Raw genomic sequence first — 17,198 nt, forward strand, 5'->3', positions numbered from 1 at the left:
CCAGGCCTGGCTGGGCAGGCGACATTGTTGCCTGCAGTTTGGGGGTGGGAACCCATGGCTGATGAAACTCAGGTGGCACCTAGAGAACTGAGAAGGGGTGATTTTCAGCCCCACATGGTCCTCTCAGAAGACAACAGAGGAATCTGGGATCTGCCCCGAGAGACCCGGTCAGCTGCGGTGCCCACGTGCCCTGGGCTGACCTGACCTGCTCCAGGACCAACTATTCTGTCCTGTTATTCTCATCCACACAAGCCTACTTATCACACACCACGAGGCCCGATTTTTGGCTCAAGAACTATGGTCACTATGGCTAGAGAGGCTGGGCCTGTCATCACACCCTGGCACTTGGGGACAAGGTGGGAGAAAGGGCAGAGAAAGACAGGGACATGGAACTCTAGTGTCAGAGAGCGAAGGCCAGACCTTAAACCTACATAGTTGAGTCACTCTTTCCAGTCCTGACCTCCACCACCTCAGTGTGTTTGAATGTTCTTGGGAGAGGTGAGCTTAGGGAGAGTTTTGAGAGTCTCAGAGCCCCACTAATCGATTTCACTTTGATTTTTAAGACAAGAACATAAAGCAGCAAGACCAAATGTTTTGTCTGGTCTGGGGGATACCCACCTCCTCTCTTTACAGCCATGTTTCTCAACTTTTTTTCTCATGATCACCCCCTAGGGCCATTTTTGACAAATGTTTTCTAAGTGTCCTTTCTTGAACATATTTCTTATCCAATTCAGTGTTTTGTTTTGTTTTTTTAAATTCACAAAGTTGTACAACCATCACCCCGATCTAATTCCAGAACATTCTTATCACCCTTAAATAAACCCTGCACCCATTAGTAGTCCCTCCCTTCCTGCCTCCTCCCCAACTCAGTGGCAACCACAAACCTACTTTCTGACTCTATCCGCCAGGAGATTTTAATGCCACACCCCTGAATCCATAATCAGTATCCCCACCACCATAAGCACCCCCCACCCCCGCTGTGCCCCACACCCAACCCTTCCTTTATCCAGACCAACCAGCTTCCAACTCAGTTCCGAGGTTGTACCTGGGGTCCTCTCCCGTCTCGCTGTCAGGAAGGCTGCTGGGGCACAAATGGGAGGGAAAGAGCACCTGTTACTTCTCTCTCCATTGACTTTCTCTCCATCACCCTGGGTCTTTGGGGAGAAGCAATCCCCACTGTCCCCACTCCCCGCCCATTCCCAGTGTCCCAAGTGGCTTCCGTGGGGCACACACTGCTGTTCTCAATCTCCGCTCTCTGGAAGCTGGGTGGGCACCCTCCCAGCTAGCAAGGGCTTCACCAGTGCTCCTGGCACGGTCAGAGCAGCAGTGAGGCTGGCTGGCTGGCACCAACATCAGCTTATAGTTGGGAAAACTAAAGTTCAGTGAGGGAAAGGGACTTTTCCAGGGTCATAATCATTTCCCACAGTGTTTCCAAACCATGGAATGAGATCCAATAAGTGCATCTGAAATAAGTGAATTGCAACTGCACTGAAAAAAACACCACCACCAAATCGGGGTGGTCAAGGTATGTAATTTTTTGTGTGCAATTGTTTCTCTTGTTTATCAAGGAATAAATGAATGTAGTGGACTGTGATGTAAAATGCATTGCTTACTGTGGATCCTAGTAAACGTGTTTTTTGTTTCATGGGTCGATGCTCAACCACTGAGCCACAGAGGCCGGACATAAACGTGTTTTTTAAAACGCTGAGTGAGGTGACCTGAATTTTGGTACCAATGCTCTTTCTTCTGCCGCAGGCCATCTCTCAGCCTTTCAGAAGCAGCCTCCTGCCAACGAGATGTGTACTTTGACAGGCGCATTTGGGGAAAAGGAATCTGCTTTCAAGTAGATCTTACGTAACAATGCTGAAACCAGCTAACACTTACTGAGCTGTTATAAGCACTGTGATGAGCACTGGGACAGCACTATCTATTTTAAAGCTCAAAAGAACCACAAGAAGGAGGTGTGTTTTGACTGTCCCCACTTTACGAAGACAGTGAGGTGCAGAGAGGCGAAGTAACTTGCCCAAAGTCACAGAGCCGGCAAGCAGCAGAGAAAATAGATTTGTCCGACTCCAAGGCTCCATATTCTTAATGACCATGCCACATAACTTCACTGCGATTGCCGTGCCATAGCTCTGATAAATGCCTTCTTGTCAGAATGGACAGAAAACGGGCAGAAAGCGGCCTGAGGAAATGAGGAAGTTCTTTTCTGTCTCCAGCTGAGGGGCAGGGCTGACTGGAGACCCTGATGGATATGTCATCACTTGCCTCCAATCTCTGTGGTCTCACTCCATTCTCTCAACCCAACCCAACGTTGGGTCCCTAAACCATCAGATAGCTGTAATTTATGGACAAGCTGGTAACGTGAGCAGGATAAAAAAATCCAAGCTTACAAATTCCCATTGTGCGGCCACAGCCCAGATAAGCTTATCTGTGGAGCCTCCTGCCTTGATTGCTTCCAGAGTTGCAAAGGCCGTCATTTATCTGGAGGAAAGCGCATCTGCGGGCTCCCCGAGGACAAGGCCCACAGTGAGTTCTCTCTGCCCTAATTCAGTTTGCACCATTGTCTGGGCTGCTCAATTAGCCCTTATAATGGACTCGCTCTCTCTCTAATCAGCTCCTGTGCAAGTCTTTTCTCCCAGTGGGATTTTAAGGCAGGAAGAGCATCTTTCAACCCCCACAGTGCAGAGCACACGACAGATCTGTAATAAACGGAGGTTGTTAACTGACATGTTAATCCTTTGGGAAGAAGGGCGGGGACTAGCATGCAATGTAGGTGTCCTCATGCCAGGCACGGAGTGAAGTTGCTTATATTCACCACTTCATCCTCACAGCAACCCTAGAAACAGGTGTCAGTATCCCCATTTTACAGATGGGGAAACTGAGGGTTAAAGTTTGCATAATGTGCCCAATGGTACAGAGCTGGGAGGAGGGGGAAGCTGGAGTGAATCCAGGTTCTTCCTCTCCTCTGTCTAGTATAGTCCCAGCTTCCCTAGAATGAGCCTTTCAAGATGTATATGTCTGTGTTTTAACCTGAAAAGTAAAGAATGGTATATGTGGCACACACTTTCTCTCACTGATTACTGGGCTCTTCAGTGAGTGTTGGGGACATTCTCCCATGCTTGCGCTTTGGGGAACAAGCACTGAGCTGAACAGACAATTTCTCCAGTTTTCCAAGCCCAATATCCTTCCCTCTAGCCAGCCATGAGCTGGGCACGTGAGTGCATCAACCTGAATGAAGGCACAGAACCTGCCCTGCAGGGGCTCACAGGCTGGTAGAGTGAATCGGACAAGTACAGAACGTTGTAAGGGCCAGAAGAAACGCAGAGCAAGAAAGTATTACAGAAGCATTGAGGGGAAGGTGCGCACAAACACGTATGCCAGGGCATAGAGAAAAGAATGGAAAGCTTGGGGCGATGGGATGTTAGGCGGCTTTCATCTTCCTTATACTTGTGTATCTTTTCTAAATTAATGCACATCCTTTAAACTCAGAGAAAAATGTAATTTTAAAATGCAGTTTGGAGGAGGAAGCAATCTGAGGAAGCAAGGAAGGGCTGGTAGGAATTACAGCAGAGCTGAGCCGTGCAGGGGGAAGCACTGAGACAGTGGCGATGGAGGGAGGGGCGCTGGGACAGGGGAGGTAGAGGGAGGGGCGCTGGGACAGGGGAGATGGAGGGAGGGGCTCTGGGACAGGCGAGGTGGAGGGAGGGGCGCTGGGACAGAGGAGGAGGCAGGAGAAGTGGAAAGAATAAGGGCTCTGACATTTGTATCTGAGAGGCTACTCTACTCACTGGTTGCACAATCTTAGGCAAGCCCCTTTACTTAGGGGAACCTCTGTTTTCTCATCTGTAAAATGGGGGTAATGGCACAAACCTCACAGGGACACTGGAGAATAAATTATAATATAGCTCACAGCTGGTTGGAGGGAAAGACCTGAGGCTGGAGAACTGGGGTGGGGGCGTCATCATCTTTTCAGCTCGGGGCTTGGTCCCAAAGGTGCAGGAAGAGCAGGAACTGAATGGCCCCAGCACTCATTAAGACCCCAGCAATAAGTAAAAAAGGAAGAGGTGGACATTGGCGTTGGAAGAAGTTAAGACTCATAGGTCTCTACGTTCTGTTCATCTTGCCACAGGCAGGCTTGTTGTTGCCCTGAAATGTTACCTTTTCTACCCACAGTTCCTTTTCCAAATGATGTCATTGGGTCCTCATGCCCAATCTCTGAGAGAGGAAAGGGTTTTCTCACTGTCCAGCTGAGGAAACTAAGTTCCAGAGAGGTGAAGTAACTTGCCCAAGGTCACACAGCTGGAGAGGCAGAGCCAGGCCTACAACCAGCGACCATCTGATTCCCAAGCTTGGCTTCACAGTGTCCCTTCTGTCTGCCCACCATCCCCCCACAGGAAACCTGGGGTGCACCTGAACCGTGGGCCCAACGCCCCAAAGGCTCCAGGAACTATATGAGCAAATGGGACTCAGTCCTGAGAGGAGCTTATTTCTCATCCCTGAGGAATCAGGGGTCTCGGGAGGCAGCCTTCGCACCAACCACTGCAATACAACAACGTTCGGAGGCAGGCCCAGGGCAAGCAGGGCCTAATGCAGGGTTGCCATGTGGAAGCCTCGGCAGGGGTGGGGGCGGGACAGCTGGGAGCCCTAGGGAGGCTGATTTCACAGGGAGGTGGGACCTTTTCCCCACCTGATGCTTTCCCTCGGGGCGGCTTCCTGGCTTCCTGCTGGCTCCCTGGGGACGCTTAAAATCATTCTACTGCAGACACTAATGGCCCTATTCTTTATTTTCAGGGAAAAGATTTCATTTAAGTACATCTGCTAATATTGCCTTTTTATAACAATGCTTTCCTCTTAAAGATTAAGGAGAGAGTTTGCAAATTCCCAGGTTGATAGTGCATTGAGCAGAGAGCCAGGCAGGGACCAGTATGAAAGGGAATGCTTGGGAGTCACATGATCCCCCCCCCCTCCCCCTCCAGGAGAGCTGGACCCAGGAGGCTGACCTGCCAGATCTGCTCAGGGCTGCCGCAGTAACTCTCCAACCAAGAATGCCAGACCTCACCCAGTGGACCCTTGGGGCCTGCCCGGGGGTCTGTCTGAACGCCTCTGTCTACCCAAGACTGGTGACTGGTAAGCTCTCTGAGTCAGGGGCCAGGTTTTCTCCTTAGCAGTCTGGACAGAGGGGTTCACAAAATCCACATCTTACGTGGGGCACCTGGGGTCCAACATGGAATAATCCTCCAGCCCTGTCCTCAAGGAGCTCAGGGTCAGGGGGAGACAGCGCAGATGATCACAGTGCAGTGGGAGATGCGCACTAACAGGGCTCACTCAATCCCAATGTTGGTGGAGAAGTTGGGTGTTGAAATTCTGGGTTAGGGGAACAGCTTGGGCAAAGGGATGCAGGAAGGAGAGACACATAACAACACATTTACACTGGCAGTCTCTTGAAGGTCATACATCGTTTCTGGTTCACTCATTTAGCATATAAATTCATTTAGCTGAGCCACTGGGGATGCAGAGACAAATAAGAGATGGTCTCTGTCCCCAGAGAGCACACCACAGTCTCCCAGGAGACAGGCTGGAGTACAGTTAAAGAGCAATTTGTTCCTGGCATAGACATACATTATCAAAGAATAATATTTATAATAATATTTATAGGGCGCTCATCACATGCGAGATCAAGCCTCACGTCCACCCCGTGGGTAACAAGGGAAACCTGGTGCAGAAAGGTCACAGAATTTCCCGAAGCACAGAGCCCCAGTTTGAACCCAGGCAGCCTGGCCCCAGAGCTGGCTCAGCCACACTGCTCATTTGTTCATTGAAGGAGTAAATGCACAGTACAAACAAACCGATCTCCCAGAGCATTCTCCGTTCCGCACCTCCTACTCCCCCATCTCCCAGCCTCGTGCCTCCTGGAACTCTTTCTTCCAGGCACTAAAAACCTCCATCCGGTCCCTCTTTCCCTCGGCTACTGGGAAGCTCCAAGCCAGGTTGTGTAGTAAATGCAGTAGCCGACTTCTGCCCAGGTTTCTGAACACCTTTTTCCGATCTCTTCATTTCTTGGCTCCTTTTTTCTTTTGAAAAAGCTTCTATTTTATATGTATCTTTTATCAACTAGTCTCAAGTGCTTTCTGGGAATAGGTGGGTATAAATAATAGATTTGTCCTGAGCTCAGCATGGGATTCTGGCTCTTTACTTAAGATAGCGATCTTTCCCCACATGTTTGTCTGGGTTAATTTTGGCTCCTCCAAACATTGACTGAATGGTCTGCTCCAGCTTTGCTGAGGATCAAGCTGGAAACCAATGTGTGCACCCCACCCCCACCGCCGCTGAGTGAGCATCAGCTTCGGAATCAAATGGAACTGAGTTTGAATTCCATTTATCGGGGGATGAATTAGGGCAACTAGTTTAACCGTCATCTATGAAATGAGAACTGTCAGCAGTACTCACCTTGCCATGAAGAGTAAATGGAATAATGCATGTAGAGGACTTGGCAAGGTACCTGGCACATAGTGAGGGTAATGGGTTCTCATGATGATGATGGGAATAACCAGTCACAGCATTTACTGAGTAACCACTGAACACACAGTAGGTGCTCAACAAATGCACAATGAAGGCATCCTTAACGGAGCAGGATGGTTGGAAGGAGGGCTGCCCACCCGCCCACTGTGAGTGACTCTCCCCACTACCTGAGCCCTGAGGATGTGTGTGTTACCTGTTCCAGAAGACGGCCCCTGAGATCTTCTGCATCTCCCCCAGGGTGGCGAGAAGGAGTGAGGACTTGCCGCAGCCCACCTGCCCCACGATCATGGTCAGCTGGCCTGTAGGGAGGGAGGCCAGCAGATGGGGCTAGGGCCAGGAGGGAGTCTGAACCATCACCACCCAGAAAGACAGACAGATACGCCCAACCCTGGGGCCCCGTTTGCTTTCCTCCGACCTAGAATCCTCAAGGAGCCCTTTCCCTTTTGAACCTTTCCTTCTGGAAATCAACCCCCTCCTTTTCCTTCCTCACCGATGATTTCCCCCATCTCTCCCTTCTTCTCTCTTCCACGGTTCCCCAGTGTGAGCCCAGCTCCTTATGGTCCCACTAACACCACCCTGAGTCTCACCTCCATCCCACTTTCATGCTTTGCTCAAGCTGCTGCCCCTGCCAGGATGGCCACCCTGCCTCCTGGCCCGAGGGACCCCGCTTATGCTGAGAAACCCCACCTCTTCCATAAGGCCTTCCCTGGCTACTCGGGTCTGATCTTTTTGCGAAGTGCCCATACTGTCTTCCACTGATGGTTTGACATCAAGGCCCCCATCTTGCCCTGTCCTTGCTGCTGCACACGGACCCCTCAAGGAAGAAGCCCTCCCCCCCCCCCCCCGCTAGCACCCACCATGAGTGCGCACAGAGCAGACACTCAATAATCTCTCCATTCGGTGGAGGCATGGGGAGGGGCACTTCAGACATGACTCTAAGGGGGAGCCCCCGACCATGATGGAGGGGTGAGTGGGACCTGACCTCGGGGGATGTGGATGGTGATGTTGGACAGTGTGGGAATTCCGTCGGGGGTCCATGTGAAGAAGCCTCCAATGATCTTCATTGGCAACACCCACCGCCCGCAAGAGAATAGAAAGACAGCTGGATTTTCAGTGTTAAAGTCTCTTGCCTCCCCTCCTCCCTGAAAGCCAAAAAAAACACTGATTCCAGTCCCTGGGTCACTTCCAGGACAGGGAAGTAGAGAAATGGTCTTCTCATGCTCACCCTGCCCGAGGCACCCTCCCTGAGAGGGCAACCATGGCCCCCCCCCCCCCACACACACACACACACTTGGTCGAGATAGAAGATTTGTCCCTATGAACCCTACAGGCAGGTATGGTGACCTTGTGGCAGAGGACTCAGCACATAGGTCTCTGGCCCTTCAGATGCTGAGCTCCTTCTTGGTGATGGTGCTGGGGGACCAGGCATGGGGTGCAAGGTCTCAGACTCACCTGGACACAGCAATTGTCAGCATTCCCGTCTGCACTGGGGGCCAGCCTCTGCAGTGGGCCTGTGAGGCCCCGACCGTCCTCCCGGGCAGGACGCTTTCGGTTCACGACCTTGAGGGGCTGGGGATGGTGAGGAAGAGGTGAAGGCCCCGGGGGCTGGGAGCTGTGCAGGGGAGCTGCCTTCCTGTGAGGAAAGGCTGAGGCAGGATGCAGGCAGGGCTGAGTGGCAAGGGGAGGCCAGGCACTCACCACGGCTTGGTACTTGCTGGCCTGGCCCTGGGGCGCAGGCTCCCGGGGAGCACACTGCTCCTCTCGGATCTCTGCACTGGACAGGAACTCACTCAGCTTTTGCACGCTACAGAGGAAGCACAGAGACACCCCTCACCCCTGCCAGGGGCAGAGGGAAGGGGAGAAGGGAGAGGGTGCGGCTTGAGAGAGCAGCTCTGAGAAAATTCTGGATCCCGAGGTGCAGCCCCTACAAAGCTCCCACTAGAGGGGGGTAACGTAGAGGCATCCGTGGTGGGAGCAATAGGCGTTACCAGAATTTGTTAGGGTTGAACAGTCCTCTGGAGTAGGCTAGGGCCTGGATTAGGGCAGATTTGGTTAGTTTTAGGAATAATTCCATGTTAAGGTTGGTTAGACTAAAAGATGGTTGGTGTTAGACTATACGAGTTACTGTTAGAATTAAGGTTGGTCAGTGTTAAGGTTAATTAGGATTAGAATTGGTTATTAATAGTAGCTAATATTTATTGAGTACATACTACATGCCAGACACTATATGTCTTATAAGCATACAGTCTAATACTGCCAGGGGAGGTGTATGATTCTCAACTCATAAATGAGAAGCCTTCCCCCGACCCCCAGGATTTTCCTGTGGACCCAGAGGAGGCTGCAAAAGTTTTGGTTCGTTTTCTCTCATCCCTGGGGGTGTGGAACCTGCCTTGGGCAGCTTGAGAATCGTCTGTATACCTCTTTCCTCCCATTTGCTAAGTGCCCCATAGGCCCAGGGCCAGACAAGCCCTCCGACTCTCAAGGCCAGAATAGTCTGAGGCTCTAAATGCATGGTGGCCCCTGCTTTCTGCTCTGGGCACGAACCGCCTACCCTGACCAGGAGTAGACTGGCAGCCCCTGCCTGCCTCCTCCCCTCCCTCCGTGTCTCCTGGATCCAGCGCTCTCTCAACAAACAGTGAGTGTCTGCATATGGAAATGCTCCTGAGAATCCGCACAAGGATTTCCAACAGGTGCAGCGTTCTGAACCTGTGGTTTGTACACAGAATCACAGGGCTGGGGTGGTCCTGGGAGGGGGTGGTCATTCGAAGTCACAATGCATGGCCAATAGAACTGAGTCCGCACAGCCAGCCCTGGAAATGAGAGCTGATCTTTTCCGGCCTTTAGTCCCTGGTTAGATATTCCTCGGACCACAATTCTTCTGAGTTATATATAACCCTTTCATCCTAGAACGCCTGCCAGAGCTTCCTCCTATAAGTTGCTCCATAAGCTACTTCAACCCCATAGCTACTCCTTCCTGCTAGCTGCCTCGGACCTGCCAGGGTCCCATGAGACAAGGATGTCATTTTCTTCAAGGCTATCGGGTATGGAAGATATTTGTCACTGTCTGGTCCCATTGATGATGAGGAAGGACATAGCCAGCTTTCCCCAGAGACATGACAGGCCACTGTTTTCAAGGAGCTATTTCAGAGGCCCAAGGAGATCCTCACAGTCAAAGCCTCAGCCCTCTACCTCCGGGCTTTCATTCCCAAGAGGGCGATGCCTCTGGGAGAGTGGCAGCCACCACTGGGCTCAAAAGCCTGGAAGTGGGGCCTCCCAGAGCGCAGGCCAGTCGGGGACAGGACCTGCAGGCAGTGTGGGAAGTTGCTTCACTGACCAGGGCTGTGAAGGCTCTGGGACCCGTGGGAAGGACGGGATGCTCAGCCTGAGGAAAACAAAGATTCCGTGGATGCCTTCTGAAACCCGGGGGCTGTCCTGTGGGGAAGGGATGGTCCTCATTCTGGGTGGCTCTGGAGGGTGGAACTAGGCCCAATGGGTAGTATTTATGAAGATGTACCAATTGGGGCTCAATGTTGAATTATTTTTTACAGAGTTATCTTGGAGTTGACCTTGACATTGGAGCTCTGCAAGCAAGTTGAGGAAAGAGGTATACATCCATAGTCCTTTCTCAGGGATGGTTTGGAGGGGAGCCACATGGGGCCTCCACCCCTCTGCCCACCACAACCGGCTCACAGAGGCCCACATCAGTGGGGAGGCATGTCCTGGGACCAAATAGCTTTGTCTGTAACTGTCAGTCACTGGAGCCAGTGCTGGGGCTGCCACATGAGCTGCCTGTCCAGTGCCCTTGCTGGACCCTCCTCTCACCTGACTAGAGCTTTGACTGTAGACCGGACCACACTGGACAGCAGGAACAGCGGCGTGACCAGGATGTGGAAGAGGGAGAGGGAGGCGAAGGCCACCGAGGGCGAGAAGTCGGCCTCTTTGAAGAAGCTGGCGTGGCCCACGAAGGTCTGTGGACAGAGGCAGAGTGTGGGCCCCTCCCACACAGAAGGAAACAAGAGGCCTGGAACAGGGGACTCAAGGGGACCTCCCAGGTAGGGACACCTCCACATCCTCACAGCCATCTCCTGGCAACGTCCCCAGCAAACTCGGGACTCCAAGCTGGAGGGCTGGGATGCCCCTCCCTATCCTGCCCCCTCCTTGCCAGGGGTGGCCAGGGGGGAGCCCTCAGGTTGGGTCAGCTCTGCCCCCTCTCAGACAACAGTCCTCAGTCAGAACTAGAACCACCCAGTCACAGTGCTTGCCCCCTGGCTACCTGGCTGGCTCACTGTTACCCAGAATTCCCTGAAGAGCCAGGCCTGAACCAACCCAATAAATCATGTCGAAAGAGAATTCCCAAGCATGCCTGATGGGCTGTGACCACGTCACAGCTCAGGGACACTGGCCCCGGGGGAAATAAATGCATCTTTTAAAAGAACTGTAGCTATCACAGAAGCCAGGGATGGGAGTCCTGGGTGAAGGGACTGCGGGATCATGGGGCCCAGGCCTTTCGGGGGGGGGGGGGGCGGGGGGGGGTGCATGGGCACGATGCCGCCCCCACTGCTGAGCTCATACACGGCTTTGGTCAAAATCGCTTTAGAAAAACCTCCACTATAATGTCTAATGATGTGCAGGATTGTTCATGCCGTGTCCTTACAGTTCAAAGGGCACGTTACAAAACTGTATGTGCGGCCCAGTCCTATTTTCATAAAAAGGTCATATTACGTGCCTTCAAAAAGGCCCGGAAAGAAACACATTAAAGATGCTGCCAGTGGGATTATGGGTGATTTAAATTCTCTCTGCCCTTTCCGTTCTGGATTTCCCAACATTTCTACCATAAACATGCTTGGTAGCTATTTTTAAAAGAAGTTTAATTTCTTGAAGACTAAGCCTCAGGTTCTTCCGGGCCGGAAGCCCGAGGCCCTTGCCTTCCTGGAGTGGGGGAGGCGCCCCCTCCACATAGAGACGTGCAGACCACCGCCCTGTTGGCAGCCCCCCTGCTGAGTCACCTTCCGAAGTCCCGAAGGGACATCCTGCCCCCACAGCCCACCCGGAGGCGGAGGAAGCAGCCACTTACGATGAGGACAGCTGCGATGGGGATGGCTGTGTTCATGAAAACTGTGGAGGAAGCACAAGTTCAGTGGGAGGGATGAGACAGCTGAAATGAAGGCCCCCTCCCGGGGGGTGGAGGCAGTGCAGCCCGGGGGTCCTTTCCCCAGCCAAGGGGTGAGCTGGGGCAGGGTAGCGGCAGAAGTCTAGCCCTGTGGCACCTCCAGCTCCTTACCTGTTTCCCTCAGGAGGACTCTTGTCCCATGTTTCTGAGATGTAAGCCTTTACATAGAGGCTTCCATGCTCCTATTCTGCTCCACAGTGTGAAGAAAGCCCCGTGAAAAAGTGGGATTGGAGAGGCGGTGGCCTGTGGTCAACTGGGAGGCCAGCAGCATGGGCTTCTGGAGCCAGCAAGTTGCTTCTCCTTCCTTTGCCTTTGGTCCCTGGATCCCCCAAACGGGGTTCCCTCGGAGGCTTAGAGGCTTCCTAACCTCCCATGGCTCTTGGGAAAGATTTCAAACTCATGCACACTGAGGTATCAGCAAAGAAGGACAGCTTAACACGGGGTCTCCCTTAGCTCTAGGACTGAGAGTCCATGCCAGGTGGGGCAGTTGGTTTGTTTAAAGTGTGGCCCTCGGATCCTCCATAGGGACCCCAGAGAGCAACGGGAGCCGGACATAAAGTCAGAGAAGGGAGGAGTCCCTGCTACGTATGAGCTAGGTGACCTTGGGCAGGTCATTTCCCTACTCCGTGCCTTTGTTTCTTCACATGATCTTCATGAACTTGTGCTTACTTGTGCACATGTTCTGGCTTTCCCCCAGGGTGAGAGGGGATAATGTGGGGAACAGGCTCTGTGAGCCCCAGGTGCTGACTATCACACCTCGCCTGCTGCCAGCTCAGCCCTGCTTCCCAGGTCCCTGCTCCTCTGGCCCAACGTGGAAGATGCCCGAGGTCTGGGCATGGGGTCCTGAACTTGCAGAGAGAGCGACCCTCCTACTACCACCTTCTTATCTCATCTTTCATTTTCCCCGTAGCCTCTTCCCGGCCAACCCAGAAAGGAATCTGGTCTGTAATTAGCCAAATGAAAGCAAAGGAGCCAGGAGCCAGGAGCCAGGAGCCAGGAGCCAAAGACCACGGGCTCAGCCTGTGCATGTGGCCCTGTCTAATGAACAGTGAAGTCTCTGACACGCTGAAGAAATCCAGATGGTTAACACCAATCCGAGAAGCTGAGTGTCTACTTACTCTAAGAATCCTGCATCCGCCAGTACATACACAGTGTATAGCAGCGGTTCTCAACCTGTGGGTCGCGACCCCTTTGGAGGTCGAACGACCCTTTCACAGGGGTCGCCTAAGACCATCTTGCCTATCAGATATTTACATTATGATTCATGACAGTAGCAAAATTACAGTTATGAAGTAGCAACGAAAATAATTTTAGGGTTGGGTCACAACATGAGGAACTGTATTTAAAGGGCCAGAAGGTTGAGAACCACTGGTGTATAGGGAGGTCTGGACCCGAGTGGGAGGAAAACATAGCCCTGCCTTCAGGGGGCTCCTAGTTTGATTAAGGAGACAAAACTATGCCCATAGGAAGGCCCTGATATGCTGGGGAGAAAGGAAACATGGCCCTAGGGAGTTCCCAAGCAGATAGGGAAGACATTGTGCCCACCTGGGGGGTGGGGGGTGGGGGGCTTCTAATCTGATGAGGGAGACACAGCCCCTGCAGAGCTCCCAGTCTCATGGAGGACGTATGGCTGGGGCTCCTGGGGCTCTGCCAATCGGTCTGACCACAGGCTTTTCATCAACACCAGTGTCACACATGACCCTGCTTTAACTGCCCTTCCTGAAGAGGGCTCCACGCCGCCAGGTGCCCACAGCAGTGCCACAGCCCTCCCTCAGAGTCTCAGGCAGGGGCAGTATAAGCATTATTGGTTTTCCTACGGTAGAAGGGACCCAGGTCTGGGGCTAGGACATAGCACAGCCATCACTGGCTGGGGAGAGGGAGGAGGAGAAGGACTCCCATGAGGCCTGGGCCCTTGACCATCACCAACTGTATAGCTCTAAACACAAGGTAGCCTTGTTCCTCCCCTCCAGGGCCAGTTACTCCAGGAAGCTCTCTCAGGACAGGGGCCTCCTTCTGTTCCTCTCCTGCCTATCCCAGCAACTACCAAAGAGGGGGGTTCAAGCTACAAGGCACCTGTGCACCACCCCTTGGCCCTTGCCTCAGGCTGAGACCCCTCCCAGCTAAAGAACAGGTTCAGAGTTAGATTGTAATTCGGTGCAACTCTGCTTGGAAAGCAATCTGGTGCTTTGTAGTGAGAGCCACAGAGTTTAGACCTTCTGATCCTATAATCCCCCTCCTGGGAATTTATCTTGAATACGTAATCATTTGAGAGAAGCAAAAAGCCCTCAGCAAGCTGGTGCTAGCTATAGCACTGTAACAGGCAAACGAAACCACAGCCACAGCCACAGCCACAGCAAACAAACCACCGGAAATGAGATCAACTGGCAACATCCAACACCAGGGGCTGTTTTAGTAAATGTGGTTCATCAACGCTCAGGGTGATGCTGCAATCACAGAACATGTCATAATTAACACTTTGTTCTGTAGCATGTTCTTCCTGGTTGTGATTTTCCTTCATTTATATTTTTTCTATTTTGTTGTCTTTATTTTTCTTGTAGCTGCTTGAGCTCCTCTGAGGAATGAGACATGCTATAAATAAATTTAAAAGTGAGTATTCCAAAGCTGATTCTCTCAAAAGAGAATCCATCTATAATAATAAAAGTGTAATATGCTAATTAGACCAGATGACCTTCCGGATGAAGCCGGGGCTGCGAGGGAAGCCTGGGTCCTGGGTGCCAGAGGGAAGCCGGTGTCGGCAGCTGGGGGAAGGAAGGCCTACTCTTGCACGAATTTCATGCATCGGGCCTCTAGTATGGTATAATTAATGTTCTACCCCATTCTGGCTGTTGTATGGAGACACTAAAGAATGAAAATATAATTTTTCATTTTCCTCACCCTCTTTTGCAAGGATGGCCTTTGTGCAGGAACTCTGGGTCCCCTTTGGAGCCGGGATTGGGGGATGGAATTACTCGCTGCTTGTATTTTAAAGGCCTCTCTGAAGAGCACCCCACTGGGTCCTGAAAAGGACAAGGCTGGAACTAGGGATGTCAGTCAGGCCTGGGAGGCTCTGTGGAGGGTGGGGAGGACGGGGAGCTGGCATCCCAGCTGTCGTGGGTTGAACACTGTGGCCTTGCCTCTTTACGGGGATGGTGACGGAGAGGTAAAAAAAATATGACCAATAGATTTCTCTCCAACTTTGGCATGGGGTAAGAAAGAAAAAGGAAAACAAGATACTGCTTAGATCTTGCATAATAGAGAGAAAGGGATCCTGTTGAATAACACGAAGTGAGAGCAGAAGATTACAAAATGCTGTGCAAGTGCGAAGCTGCGGTGGACAGGTTTAGCCGCACGTAGGCAGGCTTCAAAGGCCTCCTTCGAAAGCGAAAGCCTCGCTGTTGTGGTGTAGAGACGTGGGTAGGTGTTGTAGTCATCTTCCCCCAAAATATCCTCCAAGAAGAACTTATTAAAAAATTCTTTTTTGAGGGTCTTCTCTGTTCCAGGCAGGATGCTGGCTTTTCCTACCCTTCCCAAATGAAATCAACCCACAAATCAACCGAAACCAAAGCGGGGCGCAGGTCGCCCCTGGCTTTGCCTAAGGAATGCGGCCTGGCTCTGTGGGTGCCAGGGGCACCACAAAACCAGCGGCTTTTCATTTCCAAAGATAAATATTTCAGAAGCCACGTGGCAGGGAGCCGCAGCCAGCCACTTGTGCCTCTGGTTAACTGCAGCTTTGTCCCGGGGCTGGGGGTGAGGAGTGGCCAGTGGGAGCAGCAGGCTCACAGCCTGGCCTAACTGCAGGCGGCACCTGCAGGAGGGGGCAGTGTAGGTGGACGTGCACAGGGCTGTTTTACGTTCTGTCTCACAGTCACTCAACGTCAGCGGAGGAGGAGGAACGCAGGTCACCGGGGAAGCACAGCAGGAGGCCCCACACTTCACACTGATTTCTGCCTCCTTCACTGATGAGCCTCCCAGCTCCCCCGCAGCCACCCCCAGGCCCAAGAAGGTCAGGATATGCATCGGCAACCCACACCCACCGTGGCTGCACCAGCTGGTGGCAGGAAGAGCAGATATTGAAGAAGAATTTCAGAGAAGCTGGAGAAGGAAGAGGGACCAGGTCAGGAGGCCCTGGCTGGTCTGAGTCAGGGCCTTCCACCGAGGAGGACAGAGGAGCTCAAGTCTTGGGCTATGGACCGGGGGCAGGTGCTGGGTGCCCTGCGAATGGGCTTCACCAGCATCCTCCTGCCCGTCCCACCCCCATGCAGGGCATGGTTGGGTTTGGGGTGTTTTTTTTTTTTTTTGCTTTTCAGGATATGGTATGAGGCCTGGCACATTCATCCAAGGAGGGCCCACCTGACTGTGGTTCAGACCAGACTGGAAGGACAGAAGGTCGTGATCCCAGAGCACTAGGAGAGATGGCAAACCCAGCGTTCCTGCAGTTAAACTCCTTCCATGGCGCCCCTGCCTCAGGAGAAGACCCAGAGGCCTGCACACAGGGCACAAGGTCCTGTATGATCTGGACTTGTTCCCCTCTGCTCACCGGATTATGTTTGAGTCTTGGACACACTGTCCTTCTCACCTGTAGCCCTTTGTACCTGGAACATTCTTCCCCTTACCTGGTTAATTCCTAGGAGTTCTTCTTTGAGAGTCGGCAATGAACTTCCCTCTATGACTAGGTCAGGTACAATTCTCACTGCTCCTATAGAAAATCCCTTTCTACTCATCACTCACCACACAGTCCCATGACCAGCTGCCCTACTAGACTGTGAGCAACCTGCAGGCGGGGACCGATATTTCTTCTCAACCCCGCATCCCCCATGCTTAGCACAGGGCCTGGCACACAGCAGGTGCCCAGTGAAGATTTGTTAAATAAGTGAATAAAAGCAACAAAAGAGGCCAGGGCCAGGTGAGTACCACCACAGAGAAAGTGGAGCACTTAGAACTGACCCCTGGCTCTGACCACAGGCATGGCATGATCACCCACAAAACTGTGAGGGTGGGGACCATGCCTTTTACCCCCTTAACCTCCAAGGTCTCAGTAGAGTTTGGCACAGAGAGAAGGCTCTGGAATGGGTGCTGCATAAAGGACAGACTGAACTGGCAGCGTGCTGCTTGGTTGACTGGTAGGGCCTAGGATCCCGCTGTCACTCTTGCAAAGCTTGTCCTCAAATACATGGCGGGGCTGGATACCTAGAGTTATGCTGCTGCTGCAAGGGAATAAGTATTGAACTGACTTCTAAGGGGAGTGGCCACAGCACTTGCCTCCAGCTTTTCCCCACTTTATGTTCTACGCATTGAAATCCTGCCCATCTCGCAAGGTGCCACCGCGCCTCATCATGGGCTCCCTTCTTCTCTGTCATTGGCTGGCTGAGGACCTCAGTGAGTCATTTAGCTTCCCTGAGCCTCAGTCTTCTCTGCTGTAAAACGGGACAATGGAGCTACACACTCACAATGTTGGTGTGAGGATTAAGTGCAGTCAGGCTTGCTAGGCAGGCAGCACGGAGCAGGT

General features: G+C 52.4%; 1 protein-coding gene across 10 annotated transcripts in view; it reads right to left on the bottom strand.

Moving 5' to 3' along the window:
* The window catches only part of ABCC8 (ATP binding cassette subfamily C member 8), a 68,936-nt gene that overhangs the window by 20,839 nt on the left and 30,899 nt on the right, over window positions 1-17,198 (bottom strand). For 7 of the 10 annotated variants that reach the window (XR_009454447.1, XM_059709051.1, XM_059709046.1 and 4 more), the window contains exons 11-17: window positions 11,597-11,637; window positions 10,345-10,490; window positions 8,221-8,326; window positions 7,975-8,091; window positions 7,505-7,580; window positions 6,716-6,821; window positions 1,046-1,081 (exon numbers count right to left, since the gene is read on the bottom strand). Coding sequence is in view for 9 of the 10 variants with exons in the window: in XM_059709051.1 (XP_059565034.1) it covers window positions 1,046-1,081; window positions 6,716-6,821; window positions 7,505-7,580; window positions 7,975-8,091; window positions 8,221-8,326; window positions 10,345-10,490; window positions 11,597-11,637 (628 nt within the window). In the remaining variant the exon portion in view is untranslated. The remainder of the gene's footprint in view (window positions 1-1,045; window positions 1,082-6,715; window positions 6,822-7,504; window positions 7,581-7,974; window positions 8,092-8,220; window positions 8,327-10,344; window positions 10,491-11,596; window positions 11,638-17,198) is intronic. The other 3 variants (XM_059709052.1, XM_059709049.1, XM_059709047.1) reach the window with 1 other exon arrangement.

This window comes from Myotis daubentonii, chromosome 9, assembly GCF_963259705.1.
Source record: "Myotis daubentonii chromosome 9, mMyoDau2.1, whole genome shotgun sequence".
NCBI classification, from domain to species: domain Eukaryota; kingdom Metazoa; phylum Chordata; class Mammalia; order Chiroptera; family Vespertilionidae; genus Myotis; species Myotis daubentonii.